We start from the raw sequence: 24,455 nt of genomic DNA on the forward strand, positions 1-24,455 counted from the left end.
CCAAGGTCATCAGATGGGGGCTCTTTGGCTGTAGTGGAGCAGAAAACCAAAGCAGAGGATGCATATATAACTGCTGTATTTACTTTAGCAGCACAATCTTCCATCCTGTTATATGTCAAAGTGAATAATGGCAGAAAATCGTTGTCGTAAAATCAGTGCTTTCCCTTGCCTGGTGTAGACGCAGTTGTTCTCTATTTCTGTTTTTTTACCCTCTCTATGGACGTCAAGTTATGGGAAGGGCTGTGGGAAATATTTTCCTAAAGAATGATTTGTGTGACTGGACAAATACAGGCTTAAATGGATATGTGTGTTTGCCCTAAAGGTTGATCATGGAGGATCTGATACAAGGATTGAGTGGATAATGCCAGCTTATACTTGGTTTGTCCTTTGTATGAAACTGCTGGTCAATGTGGACTTCCCCTTTCTTTCCCACCCTCCCCCCCACTTTTTCCAGAGTGACAGTAATTGAGATCTATTGCTAGTCATAAAAAACAGCTTCACTGATGATATTCATGCACTGGATTAAGTTTGGTCCTTCTGCATAACTGATTGAACACTTTTCATGTGCAAGCTTCTTTAAAAGACCTCCACAAAACTAGCTTCACATGGGCAGAATGTGCTTCAAAATTGTATTTTAGTAATCATTATGTGGTTTGTTGTGTTGCTCTGTTGCTTATATGCTATGCTTCTACTTACAATGAGAAGAACTTGCACAGGAAGAGGGAATAAAAGCTAGATTTTATAACTCCTCATTTGAGATTTTTGGAAGCTACATTCAGCACAAAGGTGTAAAGCAGAGCTTGCACTGAATATCTGATGGTGTATTTGCATCTAAACCTGTGGCTAACTGAAATGGAGGTGTTTTTTTGAGGAAAAAAAGAAAGCAAATTGTACATAAATCTTATTTCTGAGTCTTTGAGGCTGAGATCTGTATGCACTTTAACTTCAGGCTAGGTCCTTTGAAGACAACAGACATACTTGCAGCAATGACTTTGAACATGCTTGTAGATACTTGCTTGGTTAGCACCTATAATACATAATATATTATTCCACTTGGTTTTAGCCTTAGATTTTTTTCAATGACAGTTATGTTGTTCACATAGGAAAAGAAGGTTTCCAATACCTATAATTAATTAATACAGAAAGATTTTTAATGAAACAGAAATACTTTTAAAACCAGACAAGAAAAATTATAATTCAAATACAAGAATATATTGAGGATGATTAACGTGGTTGATTCAACACCACTATTACAAAACTTTGATTTCTTTCCTTATTTAAAATTCCAAATAGAAGTATGCCATATGTCTATGAATCAATAATTTACTAAAGTTTTAAGAAGAGCAAAGCCCCGTTCATCACTTTTAATTCTCTACAGACTATGAATACCATGTTCTAATGTGCATCTTCTAGTACAAATAGTACCTTCAGAGGTACCTTCAGAGGTCTCTCACTGCAGCTGAATTCAGAGGCATTTCTAGGAGTTTTGTTATCATGTTAGGATAGCCTTTGTTGGACCAGCTATCCAGCAGTAATGAGGCACTTCAGTTTTCATGACTTAAGTGCAGATTTCAAAGCGACACAGTAGTGGGTACTGACACACTGGAATGAGGCACTGATTCCCAAATCAGGACTGGGATTTAGGAGAGAAAAGCAGTTGCTTCTGAGGAGCTCTCTGCATTATCTCTGCTGCTGTGGAGCGCTGTACAGTGTTCCTGACAGTAGCATTTGTAGCCAGGCTGTTAGGAAGCTTTTCTAATTGCAAGAAGAGAATTTCATTGTTCTTGAAAGGGATTATTCCCCAGAGTGCATAACTCCTTTTGTCCCTCCAATCCCTTCACAAGTTTGCAGCTTCATCAGTGTTTAAGATGAGGTGTTTAAGTGCCACTTAGTGGCTGTCCAGAGCAAATGTAAGATCCTGCGATTGCTGTAACAGTTTTCACCTCTTCTGCTTTCCACCAGCAGGAGAATTGCTCACCTTGCTGTGGAGATACTGAAGGCTTAATCTAAAACTGGTAGAAATCAGTTGAAAGATGCTGGTGGGTTTTCAGTTAGAAAGTTTCAGTAGTGTAATTTCCATTTTACTTTTTTTCCCAAATTGTCCTACTGAAGTTCTGTTTGGGTTCTCCTAGTGGGTTTTTTGGGTTTTTTGTTTTTCATTGGGGTGTTTTTTCAATATTTTTGCAATGCCTCTAAAAATATTGGAATGAGTTTGTATTTTACTATGTAACAAGAAGCAGCGCTATGTAAAGTCTGTGGAACAGAAATACTGCTGTTTCAGGAGTTCATTCTTGTGTGTTAAATTTCACTAACATTGGTTAGTGTTTGACATCAGCCACTGTTCTGGGGTGTTTCAACTCGCCTCAGCAGAATACCTGATAAATATGAAACCATTAGCTCTCAGTCATGTTAGGAGCTTGCTATAATAAAGTTTTTATGTGTGCAAGGACAAAAGTTTATATTCTAGAAACTTGCAGGACTTCTGGATATTCTTTACATGTATGTTATTAACCACATACTGAACCAGATACATCCTTAAGACGCAAAGGTATGGTAGCAACTTGATCTGTGATTTAAGTGGGGGCAATTCTCAAATGAATAGCTTTTACATCTCAGAGTGTATGCATTGCCTGTACGCAGCCTTCCTCTTTACTGGGAGGAGGTTTTTCAGTGGGGTTTCTGCAGGGAGTTCATGTACTGCAGAAGACATGCTTCATGTTTTTCTTTAGAATGGAGTTGTCTTTTTTTTTTCCTTCTCTTTCAGTTTTTGTGTTTAATAGAGTATCCATAAGTGTGCTAGATTTGGAAGAGTCAGAAGAGTTCCCAGGAACCTCAAATAAACAAAACACAGATTTCTGATTACGTTTCTTGTTAAAGTTACAGAACAGAAACTGTCAAGGTCTCGCGATAAACCTCTTTGCACATGTTGAGACAATGTACTTCCAGCAAGCCATATAAAAGCTAGATATGTGACAAATTTTCCTTAGCCAGATAACCCTCAGTGACATGACTTTGAGTACACACATTTGCACAGGCATGTCAGCCTGTTCTGGAAGTCTTGATGCCAGCTTGAAATGTCAGCTGAATTAGACTTCTGGGTTTTTGTCTTTTTTTGTAGAGCAAATTCAAAGCACTTGTATGGGGATGACATTGTGGATCTACAATGAGAGAAAGTAATACTTTATTCTTAGTAAGTTCTTGTTGTTTGACTGTATATTACAGCATTATGCATAAGAGAAAAAGCTGGGAAGATTGACTAAAATGGGCCTTCATTTGACTCATAAATTATAATTTAAAGCAATGGCACACTTGCGAACTTAATATACCCTGGATGAAATGTCCTGTTAATTATCTTTATCAATGATCTGGACAAGGGGATCGAGGGCACCCTCAGTAAATTCCCAGATGACACCAAATTGAGTGGGAATGTTGATCTGCTGAAGGGCACAAAGATTCTGCAACGGGATCTGGACAGGCTGGATAAATAAGCCAAGGCCAGTTGCAAGAGGTTCAGTATGCCAAAGTGCTGGATCCTACACTTGGGTCACGGCAATCCCAGGCAGTGCTATGGACTGGGGGCAGAGTGGCTGGAATGTGGCCACAGCTGGCTGAGCATGAGCCGGGGTGTACCCACGTGGCCAAGAAGGCCAATGGCATCCTGGCCTGTGCCAGAAGTAGTGTGGCTAGCAGGACCAGGACTCGGCACTGGTGAGGCACACCTTGAGTCCTGTGTCCAGTTCTGGGCTCCTCACAACTGGAAAGACATTGAGGGGCTGGGCCAGAGAAGGGCAAGGGAGCTATTGAAAGGTCTGGAGCACAAAGCTTATGAGGAGCAGCTGAGGGAGCTGGGATTGTTTGGCCTGGAGAAGGCTCAGGGGAGATTGGATCACTCTTTGCAACAATCTGAAAGGAGGTTGTAGTAAAGTGGGATCGGCCACTTTTCCCAGGTAACAAGTGACAGGATGAGAGGAAGTGACTTCAGTTGCACCAGGGAAGGTTTAAATTGGATATTAGGAAAGAAAATCCTCAGTAATTGGGTTCCCAGGTATTGAATCAGGCTGCTCAGGGAAGTGGTAAAATCACCATTCCTGGAAGCTTTCAAAAATGTGTGCATGTGACACTTGAGGACATGGTTTAGTGGTGAATATGGCAGTGCTGAGTTAGTGCTTGGACTTGATGATCTTACAGGTCTTTTCCAACCTAAACTGATTCTATGATTCTAAAAGACCTACTCAGATGACTTCTGAGGTTCACCTATCCATTTGCGTCTTTGCACCTGTGAACACATTCAAATATGTAAGTTAAGACGTACAAATTATTCAAATATGTGAGCTCAGACTTGCAAGTTGTAGCAGTATCTGAACTTACCAAACCACTTCAGTGAAGAATTCAACTGTCTAGCCCATCCATCCAGCTTTGTGCAGGTTTCTCCTGGAATGCCAGAGTTCCCTGTTGGTACTAGGAACACCCAGAAAGGAGGAAGTGGCAAAACTGACCCATGATTAGTTATGTATTTATTTATGTATTTATGTATTTCAGTTGTGTACTGCATGTCAACTAATATTTCAGACTTTATTCCTGAAAATATGTACACATTTCCAAATTTGATGAGTCTTACATGAAATGCTGCCGCTCTCTCCTCTTCTTGGTGACAAGATGGTTAACAGAGCCTGTGGTGAGGGCCTGTGTTGGGTCTGTGTGGATCTGTGGTTTTTGGAAGGCTGACTCAGCACGCAGAGGCTTCCATTGTTCTGGCACAGGGCCGGAAGCGCAGTCAGCACATGTGGGTGAAATGTGCAGCGGTGACTTACAGTAGTATATCCTGAGCCCTTTGAAGCAACGTAGCTTTATCAAAACCACAAAAGAGCCATAAGGACAAATCCTGCTGCTGTATTTTAAAAGCCTCTCTGTTGTGTGTTATATTTCACAAATGTTTTCCAGTGTGTTTTTTAGGAGTTAAAACAGAATTGTCTTGAAGTAACTAAATGTGGAATGTTGTTTGTAAAGAAACCTGGAACTGTAAATTTCTGAATGGAAAGCCAGCTGTATCATGGGGAAAGTGATTTTTCAGATTGGTAAAGACAGTGTTTGAATCTTGGTTTGAAAGATGGTTTATTGCCATTTATTGGCTTTTGCTGTAATTGAAAGACAGTATGATTTAGCCAAAAATACAAAAGCAAAAGAGTCCACATCACTGGCAAAAATACACTTGTTGGGTTAATAAGCCTGCAGAAGGATGTAGGAAGGGGAGAGATTAGAAACAGTAAGTTAAAAATGTGTGCAAGGGAACATTGCTGATAAAGTTTTCCACTTTCAAGACAGCTGAGAAGGAATATAATCAACAGCACAACATAGCAAAATAAAAACCACAGATAATTTAATAAAAAGGCAGATTTATATGCTCCATACAAAGTTACTGTACATGCACATTATTATGTTAGTAGGTTCCAGTGGTATTCTCAATTTCACATTACACTGGAACTACCTAGGGAAGGACTGTGCTGCAGCTTGTAACCAAATGGCAGGCTGGTGATGAGAAGTGACGCAGAGCAAGGGTTGGGCAGGCAGCTGAGTGCACTTCTTAATCAACTGCAAGGGGCTGCAGTCGTTCTCAGCTGGCTGCTACAGTTCTTCCACCAGGGTTTTGTCCAAGAGCACCCAAGCAGGGAGGCTTACAGTATGAGAGCAACCTTACAGACATTAAAATTTCTTCAGCTTGATTCTGGAAAAGAACGGGACAATATGGTATTTGTTTCCTCTTTTTGTTATCTCTGCTTAAGATGCATAAGGATATAGTAACAACTTGGTCTGTGATATTAGTGGGGGCAGTTCTCAAACACATAGCTTTTACACTCAGCTGCTTATCATATGTGAACTGTAATATAGCTCCATTGACTGTAGGTAAGTTCTGGACCCTACACTTACTGAGAGATAAACCTGAACTGATAGTTCTTATTGTTAAGCAATTCCCAGGAAAACCAAGAAATATTTTCATTTGGGGGTAGAATGGTTAACACTTAAAGTTTTATTTTAACTGTTGGAATTTTCTCAGTTTACTGGAATGGGGGTTGCTTTAGGGTATGTGAACTACAATATAAGCGCATTTGAATCTGTGTACTGTCTATGGGGGTGGTGGCTGAATTAAATAATGAGAAATCAGTGCTGTTAGAAATAGATTTATTAAGTAAATTGTGGAGAACTGAAAAGACTGGCTACTTTCCATGGCTCTCCATACTGTGGGGCTCAATATACTTCCCATGTCTCCTACTGTTGCAACTGAGGTATACAAAATAATATGTCTAGGACAGTGGGACTATTTTTGTATCTAAAATTAATTATGTGAACAAAGAGCTAGGCTATAACTCTGTAAAATGATACATCATTCCTTATTTTATATTACTCATTACTAGAGTGTTCTAGTGGGCTATAGTAAATATGGACTAGCTAAACTAACATGAAGTCCCATGTAATGGAAATAGACATTCATAATATATATGTGTCCCATAGCATATAGGGAATTGATAAAATTATAATTATATTTTTATTTTAACCAGTCAAATGAGAGGTGTCATGTTCTGTTCATAGGTTTTCCTCAATATTTTTAGACATTTTTTACTCTATAACTTACCTATTATTGGAAGTAGAAGTGCTTAGTAATTTGGAGGATTCGTTCTACTGTAAGGTAATACTTCTCTACAAAGGAAATGAGATCTATCTTCAAATGAACTGGTTTTTTTCGCATGTGACTTGAGTTAATCATATAAGCTTCAAGATCAACAAGCACTTTAAGTATAACTTTTAACTAATTGTATTTTGAAAATGTTTTTTAAACTTTAAGAGTTTTTTTTATTTTCCAGAGACCTGTGGTGGTTGTCACAAGGAAGCAACAGGAAGCTGATAGAAAAGGGTGCAAAGTCCTTTCAGGGCCAAGTGTCTAGTGCCAGGGGACACTAATGGCAATTTCATTTTCACATGTTTTGCATCCCAGTGCTGGGAGACTTTTAAAATAAGCAGTCTTGCATAATTAATATTCTATAGTTTACCCAGTTGTGTCAGGGTGTGTGTGCAAGTATATGTCATCCTTGTGGCATCTGCTGCTCTCTCCCCAGAGCCACCTCAGCATGGAGAGCTCAGCTAAGTTATCCCTCAGCTTGGTGACACCGAGAAGACCAAAAGCTACTGCCCTACAAGGAGGAAAACCAGGAGGTTTCCAGCTGTTTCAGCTACAGTCAAGACTTAGCTGATTATCTCAAAGGCTTGACGTGTGTTTGTCATTGCACACTGGGAGTATCCCCATTAATTTTGAGCTCTGTGATTTGGTTCTGCAGTTTCCTCATTTGCTCTACCTGTTTTCTGCTCTTCCTGCTCATTTCACAACTTCCAGAAAACCCTCATTACTAAACAGCATAAAGCTTGCCAGTCCAAATTTTGCTCATCAATGTTTTCAGAAGTGTTTGAAGTGGCACAATGATTTCAGTCCAGGTGTGCTCTTTGCATCAGATGACCCTAATGTTTATGAATTGGCACCAATGGACCCAAAGCTAGATTGTGTTACCATTAAGCTGATTATGGCCTTGGTTACCTTTACAGGATGATGGGTTCCACATGCTGTGAGTAGTATTTTCTCCAGTTCCTTGTTTGACTAAGGATTTCTCCAAAACCCTTCCACTCTGAACTTTCTGAAGCAAATACTAAGAAATTATCCATTCCATTCAAGGTAACTGACTGATCATCCCAGCATCTGCTACCACCCACAACTGCCTTCTAACAGGGCATAAGAAAAGCACAAACTGTTTTCTCTGGATACAACTTTTCAAATGAAAAAAAGAATGCCTAAATACTTTCTGGTCCAAAACAGACCCATGGGAAAGAATCTGAAGATAATGATAACCAATCAGGAAAGCTGCTTCAACCTTATGAGGTGTTTTATCTTCTAATACTCTCATGACCTCACTCTGCTTGATGTAACCCTGCCTCTAGGATATGACTTGCCCAAGGAAGTGTTCAATTCCACTGTCTGCTGAGTGAGCAACATGGCCCGTGTGCTCTTATACTTCTCTCCTACAGATGTAGGATCACCTTTCCCTTCACAGATCTTGCTTGCCCTCAGTCCTCTTGCTGAGGTGCAGTTGAGCTTCAGCACATGGTAACCCTCTTATGCTCTGACACTGTTGGAGAGAGAAGGGATAGTGGTGGTAGGGAAGAGGACATCACCAACATGACTTTTCTTTCCTGAGTGAGAAATCCTAATATCACTTGAATCAAAGCATTTTAGCAATTACAAATCTTGTGGTGGAAAATACAATGATATGTAAGCTAAACCTACAGGAGAGGTTGGAAAGGACTCTGCTGCTGAATCAGTGCCCAGCAGTGTGGTGAGGAAATGTTCTCTTCTGTCTGCCACAGGGGCAGTGAATTGCAAGTTATCTCTGGACCCCGGCCCAATGTCAGCATTTTTCATATTTGCTATTGGTTAGCAAATAGCCAGAAAATTTCACTCACAGTACTAAGAAGATTATCCAAATCTGTATCATTTCTGTTTCCAATGAGAGTCTAGAAACCACCAAGAAGGTCATCCCAGGTGCTTTGGTGAAAGCTGGATTTCATCTTTAGCATGGGCAGTGGGCTCCTGTGCACTTTTATTCAAAGGGACAGCGACTACTAGCCTTGTGGTTAGGTGTTGGGTCTTACTGTTGTCTTTCATCAGGGGGCTGGTGGAGATCTGGTGAGATCAGGGGGCTGGTGGTTTGGTGAAGTAATTGGTTTCATGGTTAATATTTCATTTTGTATTGAGAAAAATGTTTGCTTATAATTTAGCCAAAAGAAGTAACAAAGCTTACTCTTTACCACAGTATCTATTCAGAAGCCACTGAGTTAGGCTTGATTGAATCTTCAGATAGGATGAAATCCAGAGGATTCATTACTCTTTTCTGTTGATGTATTCAGATAAATCATTTTTTGCATCTTGCATTGTGTGAAGGTGCCATAGAAGTCTGGTGTTTCCTTAGACACCTTTGTTTCAGTATGATTTATTCAGCTGCATCTAAGAACCAAAACATTATTACATTTTTGAATTCACATCACAAACAGTACTCTCACAGTAGCTATTTTCTTTCTCTCTTTTTTCTCTGATAAAGTAGAAACCATCACACCTGGAACTTTTGGGAAAGGATGAGACAATACTCAGGGAAATCCTAAAGAACAGTGAGAAATAAGTGATAAAGGATAAAAACTGTTTGTGTTTTTAAACAAAGACAATGGTAATTGGAGAGTGATAATTAATGGCAGGCATATTATTTTCTTGTATTTTTTCCACCTGAATTTATCAAGACCTTCTTGTGTACAGGAAGGAAGGAGATAAGTGAAAGTTGCAAGTGAATGTGGACAGAGGGGATAATTCATGAGAAGAATCACTGCCAAAGTATGTTTAAGTACCATTCAGAAGAAAAAACTTTAAATGGGAATGGGATCTGCTTTAAAATCTCCACCAGTGGTAACACAAGAGCAACAGGAGAGGCCAGTTCTCAAGTACCACAGTTGTGGCTATACCCTTAATGCAAGTTCTTGTGACACATCATTCAGTGATGAGACAGTGTGAAGATTCACAAATATATTTGTTAAACCTAGAGAAAGTGAAATCAGAGGAAAATTAGTCAGGAATACTCCTCTTTTGACTTGAAAGGTCAGCTGCACCTTCCTCTCTCTTAATATTTCTCTATGTCTCCCTTCTCTTTTTATATCTCTTTCATTCTGAAATGACTTCTTTAAATGGAGAAAACTTCGTTGGAGAAAAAATCATGGGGGTATTTGTGTAAATTTATGTAGGACATCTGTAGAACAGAAGGATCACCTTTCTGATGATGGAAGCTCTAAGTTGTGTCTTTGAAGTATTTTAATTTTTGCTATTTTAAAAACAGCCACAAATATCTTGCTAATACTTTCCATGATAACATGAAACAGCTTATAGGACTGAGGGGTTTGTTTTGATTTTTAAGAGATCATAGACTTGGATAAGATGGTGTCAAGTGCTACTTACTATTTATGCAATACAGATGTTATTCCCTGACCCTGAATTTTTCCATTTCCCCAAAATGGGTATGTAGTATTTTTGGAGAGACAGTTATCTACACAAGCCAAATTTAAAATACTAAAATACAGAAGTTCTCTTTTTAGAAATTTGAACATTCTGAAAAATGAACCCAGTTATTGTTCCCACTACATTTCTAAATGCATCTTTTTTGGAAGGTAAGCAACAGAGTGACCTTTTAATTTACACTGAAGAATTTAATGCATTACTAAATGTTTTTATAGCTGAACACTTAAGCCTCATTTCCAGCTGTTCCCCAAATGCCAAAGTGTGCCCACTTCTCCTTCCTTCAAGGCCAGCATCTATAATCTTTTTTTTAACAAATGAATTGAAGCAGAGAGAGCAGTCATGTAGCATGCCTGAAAGTCGTGTTAACAGCAGAAGCTGGAATTCATTCATTGTTATTCTGTCTCCTAATTCAGTATCTTCACCACAAGACCACTCTTCTACCCAATCCTATAGAAGCATGTAGAAGTTTTTAGAGTGCATTTAAAATACAGATGTCACTATGGCTACATGCAACAGGTTTCAAAGTTAAGTAGTGTGAAGTGACACACTGGAAATGGCTGTTTGAGCCAGTTGCAGATAGGGTGAGAAGCCAGATATTCTGACTGACATCAGTGGTTAATGTGGACTCTTGGGCAGGTGTGTGTATTGTTAGTTTAAAATTGTGTAAAGATGTCAGTCAGGAAGGGGAAGCTGGGAAAAATCCCAAGCTGGCAGGATCTCCTCGGAGAAAGGGGAAGAAATAATTATTTAGAAGTAATATTGTTCACACTCGGCGTTAGAGAAATGAGACTCTTGAGACTCTCATGCTACCGTCAAATATAGTGGTTATGCTGTACAACTATGAGCAGCACATAATGAGGAGGAGCATTCTGCCTTGCTCATGCCCTCAGTTACTTTATGAAATAAAAGTAGAGTTCTTGTCAGGTTCTGAGTTTAAGGCCCTGAGAACAGATGTTATTTTTTCATGTATGTGCTCTGTATATCAGTAACAGTAGCAGCAGTGAAAATTTCTCCCTCTACCATGCCAGTAAACCTTTAGAGACTGCTACCAGAAGGGGGATCAGAGATATTTAATGACCTCTTGGGCTTATGGCTAAGAGCATCTGTACAATCAAAATGTCCATGGCCACTATGATAATCACAGAGAGAGCCATTGGCCATGTTTGTGAATTATTTCTAATCTGTAGAACTATTAGAAAATGGAACTCCATTCTCCTTTTATGAAGATCTGAAATGCATTTGTTCAGGTTTTCATTTCAGAAACTGTAGTTTGGGTACAGCCTGAGCAGAATCGCCTTTGTGTTGCCCCCTCATCCATCTGTGGCCCATTACAGAGATGCAGCAGTGCTCGGGCACTCACCAGCACCAGTTAGGAGGTGACAGAGCTCTCTGGCTGCTGCTCCCTTGTTTGCTTTGCATGTACCAAACCCAGGGCTGCAGGGTCATGCAGTCTGGGGCAGGTGCCAAAACTACCCCTTTTCTGCCTCAGTGAGCTGTGAGATTGGCTCTGCTTCTCACCAGCCCACGTGTGTGGATGTCACTCTTCCCCTCCTGGTTTCATTTAATAACTCAAACAGCTGGAGCACTGTCAGCTCTGACCTGGAGATCGTTCCATTGGCCATAAGTGTGCAAGTGCAAGCATGTGCAGGGCACTCTCACAGTGGAGTAGCTGTCTCAGTGAGAGTGTCTTTGGCAAAAAGAAGAGTTCAATTTGGCACTTCATCATCTAACTTTGACCAGTCGAATTTTATTTTTCAGAAGTGCATAGCAGATCCCTATGCTTTTCTGTTATGATTGTGCAAATCTAGTTTCTCGTGTTGTTTCTGAGGTGGTGGAAAAGAAAGGGCTTTTTGTTTTGAGCCTAGTGGATTATTTCCTGTGAACTCCAAGCCTTTTTTCCTTTCCTGGTTCTGTGCCCTTCCTCCAGACTCAGGAAAATTAGTTGTCTCTGGCAGCCCTACAGCCACTGAGTAGGAGAGGAGTGTATTCGCAGCCAGCTCAGCCGGAGCAACGAAAGGAATGAGCATTCCTGACTGAGTGGCAAGTAACATCCCTGGACCTGGTGGAAGCGTGTACACTACTGCCTGGCCTTCCACAACAGTCTGATTTCTGGGAGTTGAGCTGCTAGCGTGTGATGTCAAATGCCATTAGCTAACACGAATTGCAAGACAGACTGGAAGTGTAACATTTCCCTGTGGTTTCAAACAGATGCTTTTTCGCTCGATCCTTTAATGTTAGGAATGGCTTCGATGCTGGGATGTTCCCGGAAAGTTTTATTAGGAATCCCGCGGTCAGCGCTGCACTACGTGGCCGGGCAGCGCGCGGCGGCGGCCGGCGGTTGCCTGCGTTGCCGGGCGCGCTGCCGCAGGGCGAGCCCGCTCCCTTCCCGAGCCCGCTCCCTTCCCGCCGCCGGGATCGGGCGGCCGCAGCCCGGCGCGCGGGGAGCCCCTCCGGAGGCGGGGCGCGTCGGGGGGCGGGACGCGGCCGCGGCCCTTCCTTTCCCTTCCCGCCCCGCGGCTCAGCCGGCGCCGCCACGGGCAGTGTTCCCGGCTCGCAGAGCTCGCGGTGCCGCCGGCCGGCGCTCGGCGGCGGGGACGGCTCGGGAGTCCGCGCGGGCCCGGCCCTCCCAGCGCATGAGGCGGTGGGAGCGGCGGGCGGGAGAGGCGCAGAGGAGCGGCCGGAGCCGGGGATCGCCGCGCCGGAGCCCCTAGGATGTCACCATTGTTCAGCTGGGTGGCCAAGGTAGGCGGCGCGGCGCCCGCCGCCCTCCGCGCTCGGGAAATAAAGTCCAGCCTTAGGGCTTGCAGATGTTCGCGTGTAATTTCCAGGCAAGTCCGTCACCCCGGGAAGAGAGCGGAGCCCTGCTGTATTGTTCAGCCAGGGAAAAGGAGCAGCACTCAAAGTAAAGTCAACCTGCTGTCAGACATAGCTTGGGTTTAGGGGCTAAAAGCGAAGCTGCAGGTCTGGCCGACTCGTTCTACGTTGCTGCGGATCTGCAAAAGGGGAGAGCTGAAATTAAAACTGCTCGGAAGGCCAGATTTTAGTGCTTTTTGAAGTCTAACGCTACTTTTGCTCTCTGGGGAATGTGTAACAGCGCTCCCACTGTTTGTTTTGGAGTCTTTTTTTTCCATGGTTTTTGTCATGCTCTGAATTTATGAAGAACAATAAGTTGGATTTTAGTGGGACACTTACATGTTTTACTATGACAATGCATATGTCGTGCTGCCTTCTTCATCTGTAGGATTTTCCACTGTAACTGAAATTACATATGAATGCAAAGCGGTAAAGATGGTTAAAGATGTCTAGAATATAGTTTTGAGCTGATGTTTAAAAAAATTCAAAAGTAACCGTCATTATGAATTTAAAATGAGCTGCAAATGATGTTCTGTCTCAAGGCACAGTTCAACATGTAGAAGTGTTTCACACAGTGTGTGGAACAGCTGTACGGCAGTCAAGAATTGTAGGTTCCTGGAATAAATTAGCTGGGGGAAAAAAACATATATCTTGAAATTCAACAGACACTGTAGGCTGCTAGGCAAACAACATAAACCTGATTCTTCCTTCTCTGTTATCAGGTGTAAATGGTCAGTTGCTTAATTACTCTGTGTCCCTGTTCCTGAATATTTAACAGATGAAATTCCTACCCTCAGAAGATACTAAGAGGGAAGTGCTTGGTCTGTGACTGTTGCCTTTGTTCAGATTCTCAGATAGAAGGATTTGCTCTATTCTGTTTTGAAAATAGACTGCTGAGTTTTAGACACACCCTGAAAAATGGAAATGTATCCTTCTGTCTTTCCACTTGCCTTTTTTCCTCGGAGTGAAGACCTGTTGGGTGGAGCACGTGTAGTGACCTCTCCTGTCACTCCTCAGGCTCTGTCTCCTGCGTTACCCAAGACCCGGTTCCCGTGCAGTCTGCAGGAGAGATACCGGCTGATGCCCGTCCCGGCTCTTTTAATGTGCCGGTCTCCTGTACAGGTGGCTGCTGTCAAGGATGGGTGATGCCATTGAGTACGTACTTCAAGGATGCCCCCCAAGGCATGGCTCATTTCCTTCCCTCCTTGTTCACTTGGCAGCTGGGCAAGGCAGCTGGTCCGAGGAGGTCACAACTTGTAGCACACGGAGCTCACTGTGTTTTTAGAGAAACAAGCTCTTGCACAAATGCACTTCAGAGTGCTTTTAGGAGTACTTTCTGTGCTTTCAAAACTAATTATTTCAATGCTGGTTCTTCAGAACTACTTAGTTTTATTCTTTTGATGGCCATTGATTGTCAGCACTAATTTGGGAGGGAAAGCAAGGCAGTGTACTGCCTTGATAGAAATATAAAATGAGGCTCATTAATAGACAAAACTTTCCTGCCTGCCAAAATCTGATCGGTTAAAATGTGGGAGCTATTGCTGTGGGCTTTCAACACAAATGCAAGCCTTTCCAGTATTTATGAGATGGTGGCCCATTCCAGAACAGGGAAGGACTGTAGGAGGAGAAAACTGCCCCCCTCGAAGGAAAGCTGTCCCCTTGCATCTCTTACTTAAAAATTAGTGACCCCCCACTTAAGCAAGGTAAGTGTTTAGTCTCACCAGGCAAGTCACCAGGCCTGCAGATACTTACATGTGAAGCAATTTACACCCATGTGCTATGAAATTGATTTCCCTGGTGTTTGTATAAACATTACCTTTTAATATATCTTGTTTACACATTTTTACATGCAGTTTCACCCAGCTTGTCTCTTACCTACACACAGGCTCCTCAGGGCTGAGTTTTGCAGTGCTGCCAGGCTCAGCCATGGGGTCCATTCTGGGCTGGAGGATAAAGCCCCACTTGAGTCATAGGTGGATTGATGTTGCCCCCATTGGCCATATGGATGCTGGCTGAACCCCTATATGATGGTTCTGTGGGTAATGAATTCTAAAGAACTGACTTGTTTTACTCTCATACAATTATTTAAATAAAAAAGAATAGTTATACCTGTTTTTCCTGCACGGTTTGATACAAAGTTAGACAACTGACTTAAAGGAAACCTTTGACTAAGCACCTGAAAGCACAGTCTCTTGAAAGTGTAAACTATGTTTGCACGTCTCTGAGTAGAAAATACAGTTTTGTGCTTTGGTAGATACACAAAGACTATTCATATTCAGTTTAGATCACTGAAGTAACTGTTACTAAAAGTAATCATTGTGGGCTTGAAAAATGTCACAAAAAACACATGCAGAGTTTTAGTGGCAAACTGACACATTATTAATTCATTAGTAGGGGGTAATAATACAGTGACAAGTGTTAGAAATAATTTTATTTCTGTTCCTATAATATTTAATGCAGCTTTAGTAAAAAAAAAGAGATTTGTCTTAGTTCTTTACAAAATGCTTAATTTTATAATGCAAGTTTCTATTCAGAAGCAGCTTTACAGAATTAGAGAACTGATTGCTGAAGAAATTGAAACAGTTCTTAGTGCAAGAAACTGTATAGAGAATTTTGAGTAAATGTGTCCTCAGATTCTCAGCTAGCTATGAAATTTATACAGTTTGTCTGTCTAGTTACAAAAAGAAGGTACTGTATATAATTTAATAGCTGTGTTCAATTTATTTTGTCTGAAGGATTATAAATCAACAAGGAACCAGTAAAGAAAATAACTAAGATAAAATGCAAAGCAAAGTTACACAATTTAATTCAAGGTTTCTTCTATAATTATTAAGAGAGGCTCCCTCCTGAGGGGAGCTGCAAGTGAGTGTAGTGCTGAAGCTTGAGGAACCTCCACTTATTGCCACCAACACTGGAAGAAAAAGGATGGGTTTACAGTGTAGCTGTCCCCAGCTGATTGGCTAATCTTGGACCTTGAGTTGAGAAAGCCAATTGTTTGGATTCCTTCTCCTATGAAAATCAGATTTTAGGGTGGATTCACAGTAGATGCTCTGAAATTCCCAACAGCAAAACAAGAAGTAAGTTTTCGTTTGGTTTGGGTTTTTTTCAAGGATTTCTGAGTCAGAAGGGCCTATGAGCATTCCGCAGTTTGGGAAGCTCTCAAGCCATCAACAAAGAAAATTTCTGTCCTATTCAGTGCAGCAAGATGTGGTTACTTGGCTTGTGCCATGAAACATTACTGAAGAAGTAATCATAATGATATTGGAAACACCACTTATATTTCTTGTAATCCTAATACAGCTTTTTATTTTGTGTTAGAATTGATCTTGCTGCTGTTTTGCCAGCATTCCTACTATTCCTATTCTTTGTATAACAGAGTGCCTAGTAGACCTCTGGAGGAGCTTGCATGGGAGTAATGATATACTTCTTTGTGTAGGTCAGAAGCTACACAAGAAATTAATTTGCCTTCTGCAAAGGAATGAAGAGGAATGAGGGACTAAAAATCATGATGGCCATGAAATCTCCTCCTGCTTTTTTTTTTTTTGTCCTTTTTAAGGGTGTTTTGAAAGGATGGTTTTGGCTTTTTTTGCTGGTCTGTTCTAGGGTATGTCACATTCATTTATGAGGATGTTTTGCTCAGTTTTAACTGACATGCCTCTTTCTTTTATTCCCCACAGCTTCCAGCGAAGTTGAGCACCTTTGGTCATCTTTAATCCCTCAGTGAATGATTTACATTTTAGCCAAACAAATCAAGTTTTGGTGTCTTTAGGAGCCCTCATAACCAGCCATTTTAAAACAGTCTAGAGCCAAAAAACTTACACATTTGTTAAACCTGTCTTACTTTTAAGCTCATCTTACTTATGATAAATTATTTGGATAGGTGAGTAAGTGGTGGTGGTATTCTATGGGTGCAGCTCTTAGTTTTGCTAGTGCATTTATCCCTGATAGCCCTAATCGTAAAGGAATTTGAATACTTGCATACTGTATCAAGAATCAAGTAGTTAATAGAGAGCTAGTGCCAGGGAAGAATTGGGAATTGCTGAGGAGGGAAGGCTCAAAAGCCACAGTTTTGCTTGTGGAAGAATCTCCTTGAAGCCATTGATGCTGTGGGTAGGGCTGAAAGGACAGACCCTCACTTGTCTCCCAGGCTGGATGCCAGCAGTGTAGCAAAGAGAAAGTGCAGTTTTCTGCCAGAGCTGTGTTTTGGTGCCCAAGCTTGCACAATGCCCTTGTCAGGGAACACTACGTTTCTGCTCAGTGTGATTCTGCAGGTCAGTTTCTGTTGGGGTAAAATGTTGTTGCCAATTGACAGCTTTCAGATAAATGCTGATTATCACCAAACGCCGAGAGTTGAAATGCACTGCTCTCTGTATGCCAGTCACTCCTGCTTGCCCCTGCGGGGGCCCGGCTGATGACTGAGGAATATGCGCTCAGCATCGGAAATGAAGTCAGCCCTGTGGTGAAACCCCTCACTTACTCAGCACTTAAGTTCTCTTTGGAGCTATTTGCTTTTATTGTTCATCCTTGCATTTCTTTTTCTCCATGCCAGGCTCGAATTGCACCTGCTCTGTTTAGGTGTTCCCCATTTGATGGGAGAGAGCTGGAATATGGTCGCTCACATGGCTTTTGTGTGGCTGCACAGGTGTAGCAGGGCAGGGTCCTCTGCATTTGTCAGCTACATTAGGGGTGCTTAGTAAGGAGCAGAGCTTTCCACAGAGAAATTCCTGGCCATGTAGATTGCAGTTTAGCAAGGTTTTTCTCTTGAATCATTTATGCCTTTCTGAATTAATTTCTCATGAGTATCTTCTTTCAGGTTCATGTTGACCTTCAGATTTAACAAGCCAAGCCTGACAAGGTAGCTGAGCTTGCTCTTTTGTACAGGTTCTGTCCTCTGCAATTCAAAACAGAACTTTTAGCCTCTAGTCAAACACCGTTTGTTTTTCTTTGCTGACGGGCACTCTGGAAGTTGGTGCTAGCTGTCTTCATGTGGTTAACATGTTCTGAGCCAACCAGTAGCAAAACTACTAGTAAATCCTGCCGGATTAGGGAAAACCCCAGGTTGTATCAAAGATAGATAATACAACTAAGGGTTTGTTTGGATTTTTTTCCATATATATATTTGTCTGCAGCACTGCAGTTTAACTTTATTTGCCTTACATTTGATGATTTTAAATACTGTTTCACATCATAGTCTTTTTTTGAAAGACTACTGTAATAAAGCAGTCTTTTATGTGTACTAGAGGTGTTCATGAGAACACCAAAGCAGCAGTTCCATTCTGGGTCCCATAAATAGAAATATCCTTAGGGAAAAGTCAGGTAAAGAACCTCTTTACAGTTTGCAACTTCCCACCATCCTGCATGTAGCAGCTGCAGCATTTCTGAGAAACCTGTGCTTTAAGGGATTGTTAGAATTTTTTTACTGGGCCATCTAATAAAAGCTTTAAATACTTTTAAGAAGTCTTCTGAACAATTTTATTTTAAATTTGAAGGAGCTGAGGTTGTGTATGGTGTACAGAGGTTGACTAATGACTTAACAAGAAACTCCTCAATAGAATTATTCAATTAGTAGCATTACAGCTTGGCTTTTTTTTTTTTTTTTATTAGAAGCCTTTACAGCTCTACTGTTCAAGCTGAAGAACTTATGGATGGCAATGACTCAGAGGAAAAACATTCTCAGTCTCTGTTTTGGTAGTATTTTACATATCAGTTAAGATACACAAAATATGTCAAGAGATGCTTACTAATTTGTATAGGGAGGTGAGGCAGCAGAGCTGGGAAAAGCAAACAGAACTCAGCAGAAGCTGAGGCAGGGGAATTACTTCAGCTACTGTGTATTGGTTTTATCACTGAGTTAACTCTACTGAATTGTATCTGAATTGTTTTCAGTTATTCTTGCTTTTAAATCAAGTTAGAATAACAAATCATGAGATGCATTAATGCATAAATATAGAATTTTAATAGGAGTGTTTTCACAGAATCGCAGAATAAGCTGAGTTGGAAGGGACCCACTAGGATGAAGCCCAACTTCCTGGCCCTGCACAAGACACCCCCAAGAATCACACCACGTGCATCGTCCAAACACTTCCTGAACTCTGTCAGGCTTTGTTCTGTGACCACTTCCCTGAAGAGCCTGTTCCAGTGCCCAACCACCCTCTGGGCTTTTTTTAATATCCAACCTCAACTTCCCTGACACAACTGCAGGCCGTTCCTTCACATCCTGTCACTGGTCATCATAAAGAAGAGATCGGTATTTGCCCCTCCTCTTCCCTTCATGAGGAAGTTGTACACTGCAATGAGGTCTCCTCTCAGTCTCCGTTTCTTGAGGCTGGATCAACCGAGTGCCCTCGGCCACTCCTCATACGGCTTCCCCTCAAGGCCCTTCATCATCCTCATCGCTCTCCTTTGGGCGTGTTCTAACAGCTTTATACCGCTGTTACACTGTGGCACCCAAAACTGCCCCCAGCATTCAAGGTGTGGCTGCCTCAGTCCAGGGCAGGACAATCCCCTCCCTTGCCTGGCTGGTCATGCTGTGCCTGATGCCCCCCAGGACAGGGTTGGCCCTCCTGGCTCCCAGGGCACTGCTGACTCATGTTCAACTTGTCATGGACCAGGACCCTCAAGTTCCTTTCCATGGCACTGCTGTCCAGCATCTCATTCCCCAGTCTGTCTGTACATCCAGGTTTGCCCCATTCCAGGTGCAGAATCTGGCACTTTCCCTTGTTAAACTTCTAGATTTGATGATTGCCCAGTCTGCTAGTTTATTGAAGTTCCTCTGCTGGGCCTCTCCGCCTTTGAGAGAGTCATAGCTCCTCCCAATTTTCTATCATCTGCAAACTTGCTTAGTATCCATTTTTTAAAGTAAAATCTTTCTGAAAAGCATGGTTTTCTTGCTGAGAAGCAGCAGGGAGGTTCAGGTACATTTTCAGTAGACCTGTTTCAGTGGACTAGCGCATAACAACAGGTTTCTGCTGCTTCTTTTCCCCTGTGCTTTCAAGTTCCCAGAAGGCCAGGCCAGAATTCCTGGATCAGCTGGCCAGGTGCACAAAAGCTGCAGTTCTTAGCCTGGATGAAATCCTCTGTAGGTTGCATCTGTGTCAGTCAGTGCCATACAGCAACATGTTGTTCAAGGGAGGCTGCTGGTGCTGAGCATAGGTTCTGTACCTCACTCTGGGAAGTGACTTTGACTTTGAATTGGCCCTAATTTGGTGCTCTGAACCAAATGCCTGTTTGCAGTGAAATGTATCACAAAATGAAGGTTTAGTTCTGTGTAAATGGGTGACAGTTCTGGTGTTTTGAGACATCCCCATAATGTAGGCTGTCACACAAGAAGTGGAATGGGAGAATCCACTGTCAAACACATTCCTGGTTCAAAATAAAATAGTTAAGTAATCACACCATATTATGCTTGAGAGTCCAATTAGAGAAGCTGGACAAACAGCATACATGTGGCTTTGGCTGTGTGGACACACTGTGGCATAGTGGATGGCCCTGATGGAGGGATTAGGGGCCCATCAGGGAATTTTTGTTTTATTGGGATATTGACCTTTTGGCTAGTGGAAATATCTGGCCTGAAGAGGTCATCTGGAATTTCTGTGCCCTAGACTTCTGTCTGTTAGTAACTGAAGAGCTGTGAAGAGACTATAAAAACGTTTATTGCCTTCCATTCTCAGGGCACTGCGTATGTAAGCACACATGTTGATGGTCACATTTTAAAAGCAAACCAAACATTTTTCTGGAATATCTGGAAGCTTCTTTCCAACTCAAAAAGTTGTTAGCTTTGGGCATGTGAATGTTTCTCTTTATATCTTTGGTGCACCATCACTGTAATCAAAAACATGGTTTTTTTTTCCAGGGAAAACCTTTGATATGCAGCTACCAAACAGGATTTTCAGGTGCAGATATTCTGTGAAATTGCAGGTTTGGGGAAAACAGGCGGCTTATGCATAGTTGCACAGGCACACCCCCTGCTACTGAAAATGGCAAAGCTGAGCTAAACTAAACAGCTTCTTTCTTTTTCAATGAACCATTTTGGGGAATTTATGTGTTTATTTCAAGAAGCTATATAGCCAAATATCTTACTTTTACCAGATCTTAACAGTTGCCTCACTATATTTACTGAACTATTGGTCTGCTGCTGTAGTAGCAATGAGGTGAGCTCGCTGAAGCCGTTGTCATGGAAATGTGGATGGTTGGCACTAAATGTTTCATGCTGGTTTTGTTTCTGTGGAGCTTTTTATAGCTTCTAATCTCCTCAAATGGAAAAGAAAATTTGTAGAAGTGCTTTGGAGTTTTAGACGATTATGTACAAGGGACCTGTCTTTAAAACTGTTGTTACTTACCCAGAACCTGAACCAGTAATATGTTTTGGAATTTCAGATTTGGTTATGTCCCATTGGAATATAACCTACAGAGTTTATCATTCTGTGAAAGCAACATTTCTGCTTGACATGCAGTCATTGAGGGCTGACCATTTTAGATTAAAGCATATGTTTTGTATGCAAACAGTTCATGCAGCTGATGTCATTTTGTTTATGAAATGTGGAATCATATAAAAATTATTTATTGTAGTTTGTTATAATTCCGTCAGCATTTTTTTCTTCTGTTTTTTTTCTGTGTCAGCAGAGAAGGATGAAAACTGGTGAACTAACTGCTCTTTTAAGTGAAAGTCAGAGTAGTTTTCATGGGACGTTTAGTCATTACTCTCCCATCCTGCTCTCCTGGGAGTTGACCTGAGACAGCTGAAATCTGTTACTATATGACAAAGCAGCAAATGTGCTCATCCACAAGCAAATCAGAATTTTGTACCAATCAGGCAGAATGCTAGGAAAAGCTGATCAGCTTCTTCACTCCAGTTCCCCTGGGGCCTTTGTAAGTTTAATTTTCAAGTAAGATTCTTCCAATTAAAAACATCATCTGTCCCTGTGCCGCCCACCAGCAGCCCTAGGAGGGCGGGCTGTGTGGCTGGCTGTTTCCTTTGGAAGTCTGTCAACTCTGTTGTCAGAGTAAGAGATGATGTTTTACTCTGCTGCAGATAAAACTTACACATCATGCCAACCAAAAGCATTCATAGGTTGAATTCCCCTCACTACCTTCCTTTGTGAAAACATCAAAATAAATGTTGAGGGATGGGAGATTTTGACACACATTTGGGTCAGCTGTCAAAAAGGTTGTATCAGAAATAACCTTAGTTGTAGTGAGGATACACATAGAGTTTTCTTCCTTTCTTGATTGGAGTTGGATATTGATAAGAAGGACAGAAGAATTTCAGGCTTTTTTTAATTTGTAAAGAAATTGTATTCACTTCTGTCTGTTTTGCTAACCCCTATTTTGCCAGTTGTACCAATTTTGATAACTGCTAGAAGCCCAGGAACAAAGGAGACCAGGAGAAAGCCTGTATGCTATTGTACAAATGAAATTTAATCTGTTTAATAATTTATAAAAAAAAGTTACTACCTAATTTCCTTTTTTAAGTCCTGATATTGCCTTTCAGTTATAAAAGACAAATTCTCTGCCCTGCCTCAAAAAAATCAAAACAGAAAAGAATTCTTGTACTGAAAGCTTTGAAATGCCATTGCTGTATTTTTCCATTTATAGCTATTTAAGAATAGGCTTCCTTCTCTTTCCCACCCCATAGCCTCCAGCAAAGTCTCAAACCTGTCTCAACCCTGTGAAGGGAGCTGCTTGCAGTTCCATCTTGCACCTCTCCTAAAAAAAGGATTTCATCTCTGTTGGTAATGAATGAGCACAGATATTTCTAGGTATTGCTTTACAACAGGTATTGCCTCGTTGTTCAGTACTCACCTTGTAAAATGTGAGCCAGGAACTCTGTAGGTATGACCAGCAACTAGACCAGACTAGAAATGCCGTTTTCATTTGTGAAATTGTGTGAAAAGAAACCTTTGAAACAAAATATGGAGAAAATACTTCTGAAGATGTTAATGCCTTTTTTGAAATGTCTTTTCATTTATTTCACAGTTGTTCCATATAAGTTTGTGGTACTGAATGGAGGAGCTGATAAAACTGTGCAGGATGAAAATAAATGGTTTTTATTGTAAGGACAGAAGGGACTGGGCAAATATGAATTAGTGAACACCATGTAATAAGCGCACCAGGTGTATGGCAGAGTATACCTGTATTCTTCCCAAAAGCACACCTTGTAGGAACGACCCCTTCCGAACCAGTCAGGTGCTGTTGCATTTGGAGGTATTCTAAACACACACTGGGACTTTGCCAACTGCAGTTTGCTTTTGGGTCATGCATTTTCATGGGATCCAAAAATAAGAAGGACATGGACGTTTATTTATGGAGAGTAGCCAGCTTTTTTTGTATTTCAGGATTGAAATAATGTATGTCTTAAAAGCATATGTAAGAAGCCCTTTGTGTCAGCGGCATGATGCGTCTCTCCTGGGGAGACAGCACCATCACAAAACAGAGCAGTCCAACTTCAACAGAGTACTGAGTACTCTTAAGTTCTATTTCTGAGCTTGTTTACAATACACCATCAACAGATTCTGCAAATACTGGTTTGGTTTTTTGTTTGTTTGTTTTTTTTTCAAAAGGAAAGAAAACCTTTTTGTGCTTCTTAAAATTACATGGAGTGCTCTCAAACTCACATGATTTTGCAAAAAGCGTACTCTTTTTTGTCTGGCTGAGGAATCATGAGGAATGTTCTCAAGCTGAGATTTGTGTGTAATATTAAAAGGAATGTGATACTGTGAAAGTGGCATACAGTACTCATGACATCAGTCTGTAGTACTTAACAATATTGTGGAGCTAGCAATTGATCTGTGTGGAAAGTCTAGTCCTCTTTATAGTTCTTCATGATAATGTGTTAACTGTAAAGAGAGTATGTGTTGGTTACATGGAGCTCCATTCTTCAGCTTACTGTGCTTACTGTGTCAGTCATCTCAGACAATGCTAGTGGCATTCATCCACTCATCCAGGTCAAAAAGAACTAAATTTAAACAGAGAACTCTCTTCTGCCCCACACAGAATATCCTCTGAATTTTAGTGCAGATTCATCAGCTTTTTAAAGCATCCCTGCAAAATTTGAGTCTTAGCTTCATCACCCTCACTTATCCCTTTCTCTGTATAATGCCCATTCAAACCTTACTATGGAAACCATGCCCACAAGTAAACGTGTATGACTGTTCTTCCTTTCATGGGCCCATGGTGACACTCAGCTGTTGAACTCTCCCTTATTAAGGCTGAAACAACACCTTCGTCTTGCTTTTTGTAGGTTTCACAACCCTTCCTAAGCAACACACCTGCACTGTGGTTAGTCCTGCTGGCTGTTACCCTGGCTACCCCTCCCAGCCCTCTGGTTATGCTCCAACTTGTTCTCCTTTTCAAAGGACATTCATGAGTTCCCTGGTTAAGTGAGACACCCAGTGCATCTTATGTACTATAGAGAGAATTGTGCTAGACCAACTTGTGTGGCTGCTGAAGCTGCTAAGAGTGGGGCAGTTTATAGCTGTTTTATGTGCAGTGAGGATACAGCAGCAAA

General features: G+C 41.4%; 1 protein-coding gene across 8 annotated transcripts in view; it reads left to right on the forward strand.

Annotated features, from left to right (window-relative positions):
- The window catches only part of TBC1D1 (TBC1 domain family member 1), a 95,448-nt gene that overhangs the window by 17,842 nt on the left and 53,151 nt on the right, over window positions 1–24,455 (forward strand). The window contains exon 1 of one of the 8 annotated variants that reach the window (XM_030947113.1): window positions 12,593–12,838. The exons of the other annotated variants lie outside the window; for them this stretch is intronic. Within the exon in view, the coding sequence (XP_030802973.1) occupies window positions 12,809–12,838 (30 nt within the window). The 5' untranslated portion in view covers window positions 12,593–12,808. Of the gene's footprint in view, window positions 1–12,592; window positions 12,839–24,455 lie in introns of those variants that run through there. 8 annotated transcript variants of the gene reach the window in all.

This window comes from Camarhynchus parvulus, chromosome 4, assembly GCF_901933205.1.
Source record: "Camarhynchus parvulus chromosome 4, STF_HiC, whole genome shotgun sequence".
In the NCBI taxonomy this organism is placed as follows: domain Eukaryota; kingdom Metazoa; phylum Chordata; class Aves; order Passeriformes; family Thraupidae; genus Camarhynchus; species Camarhynchus parvulus.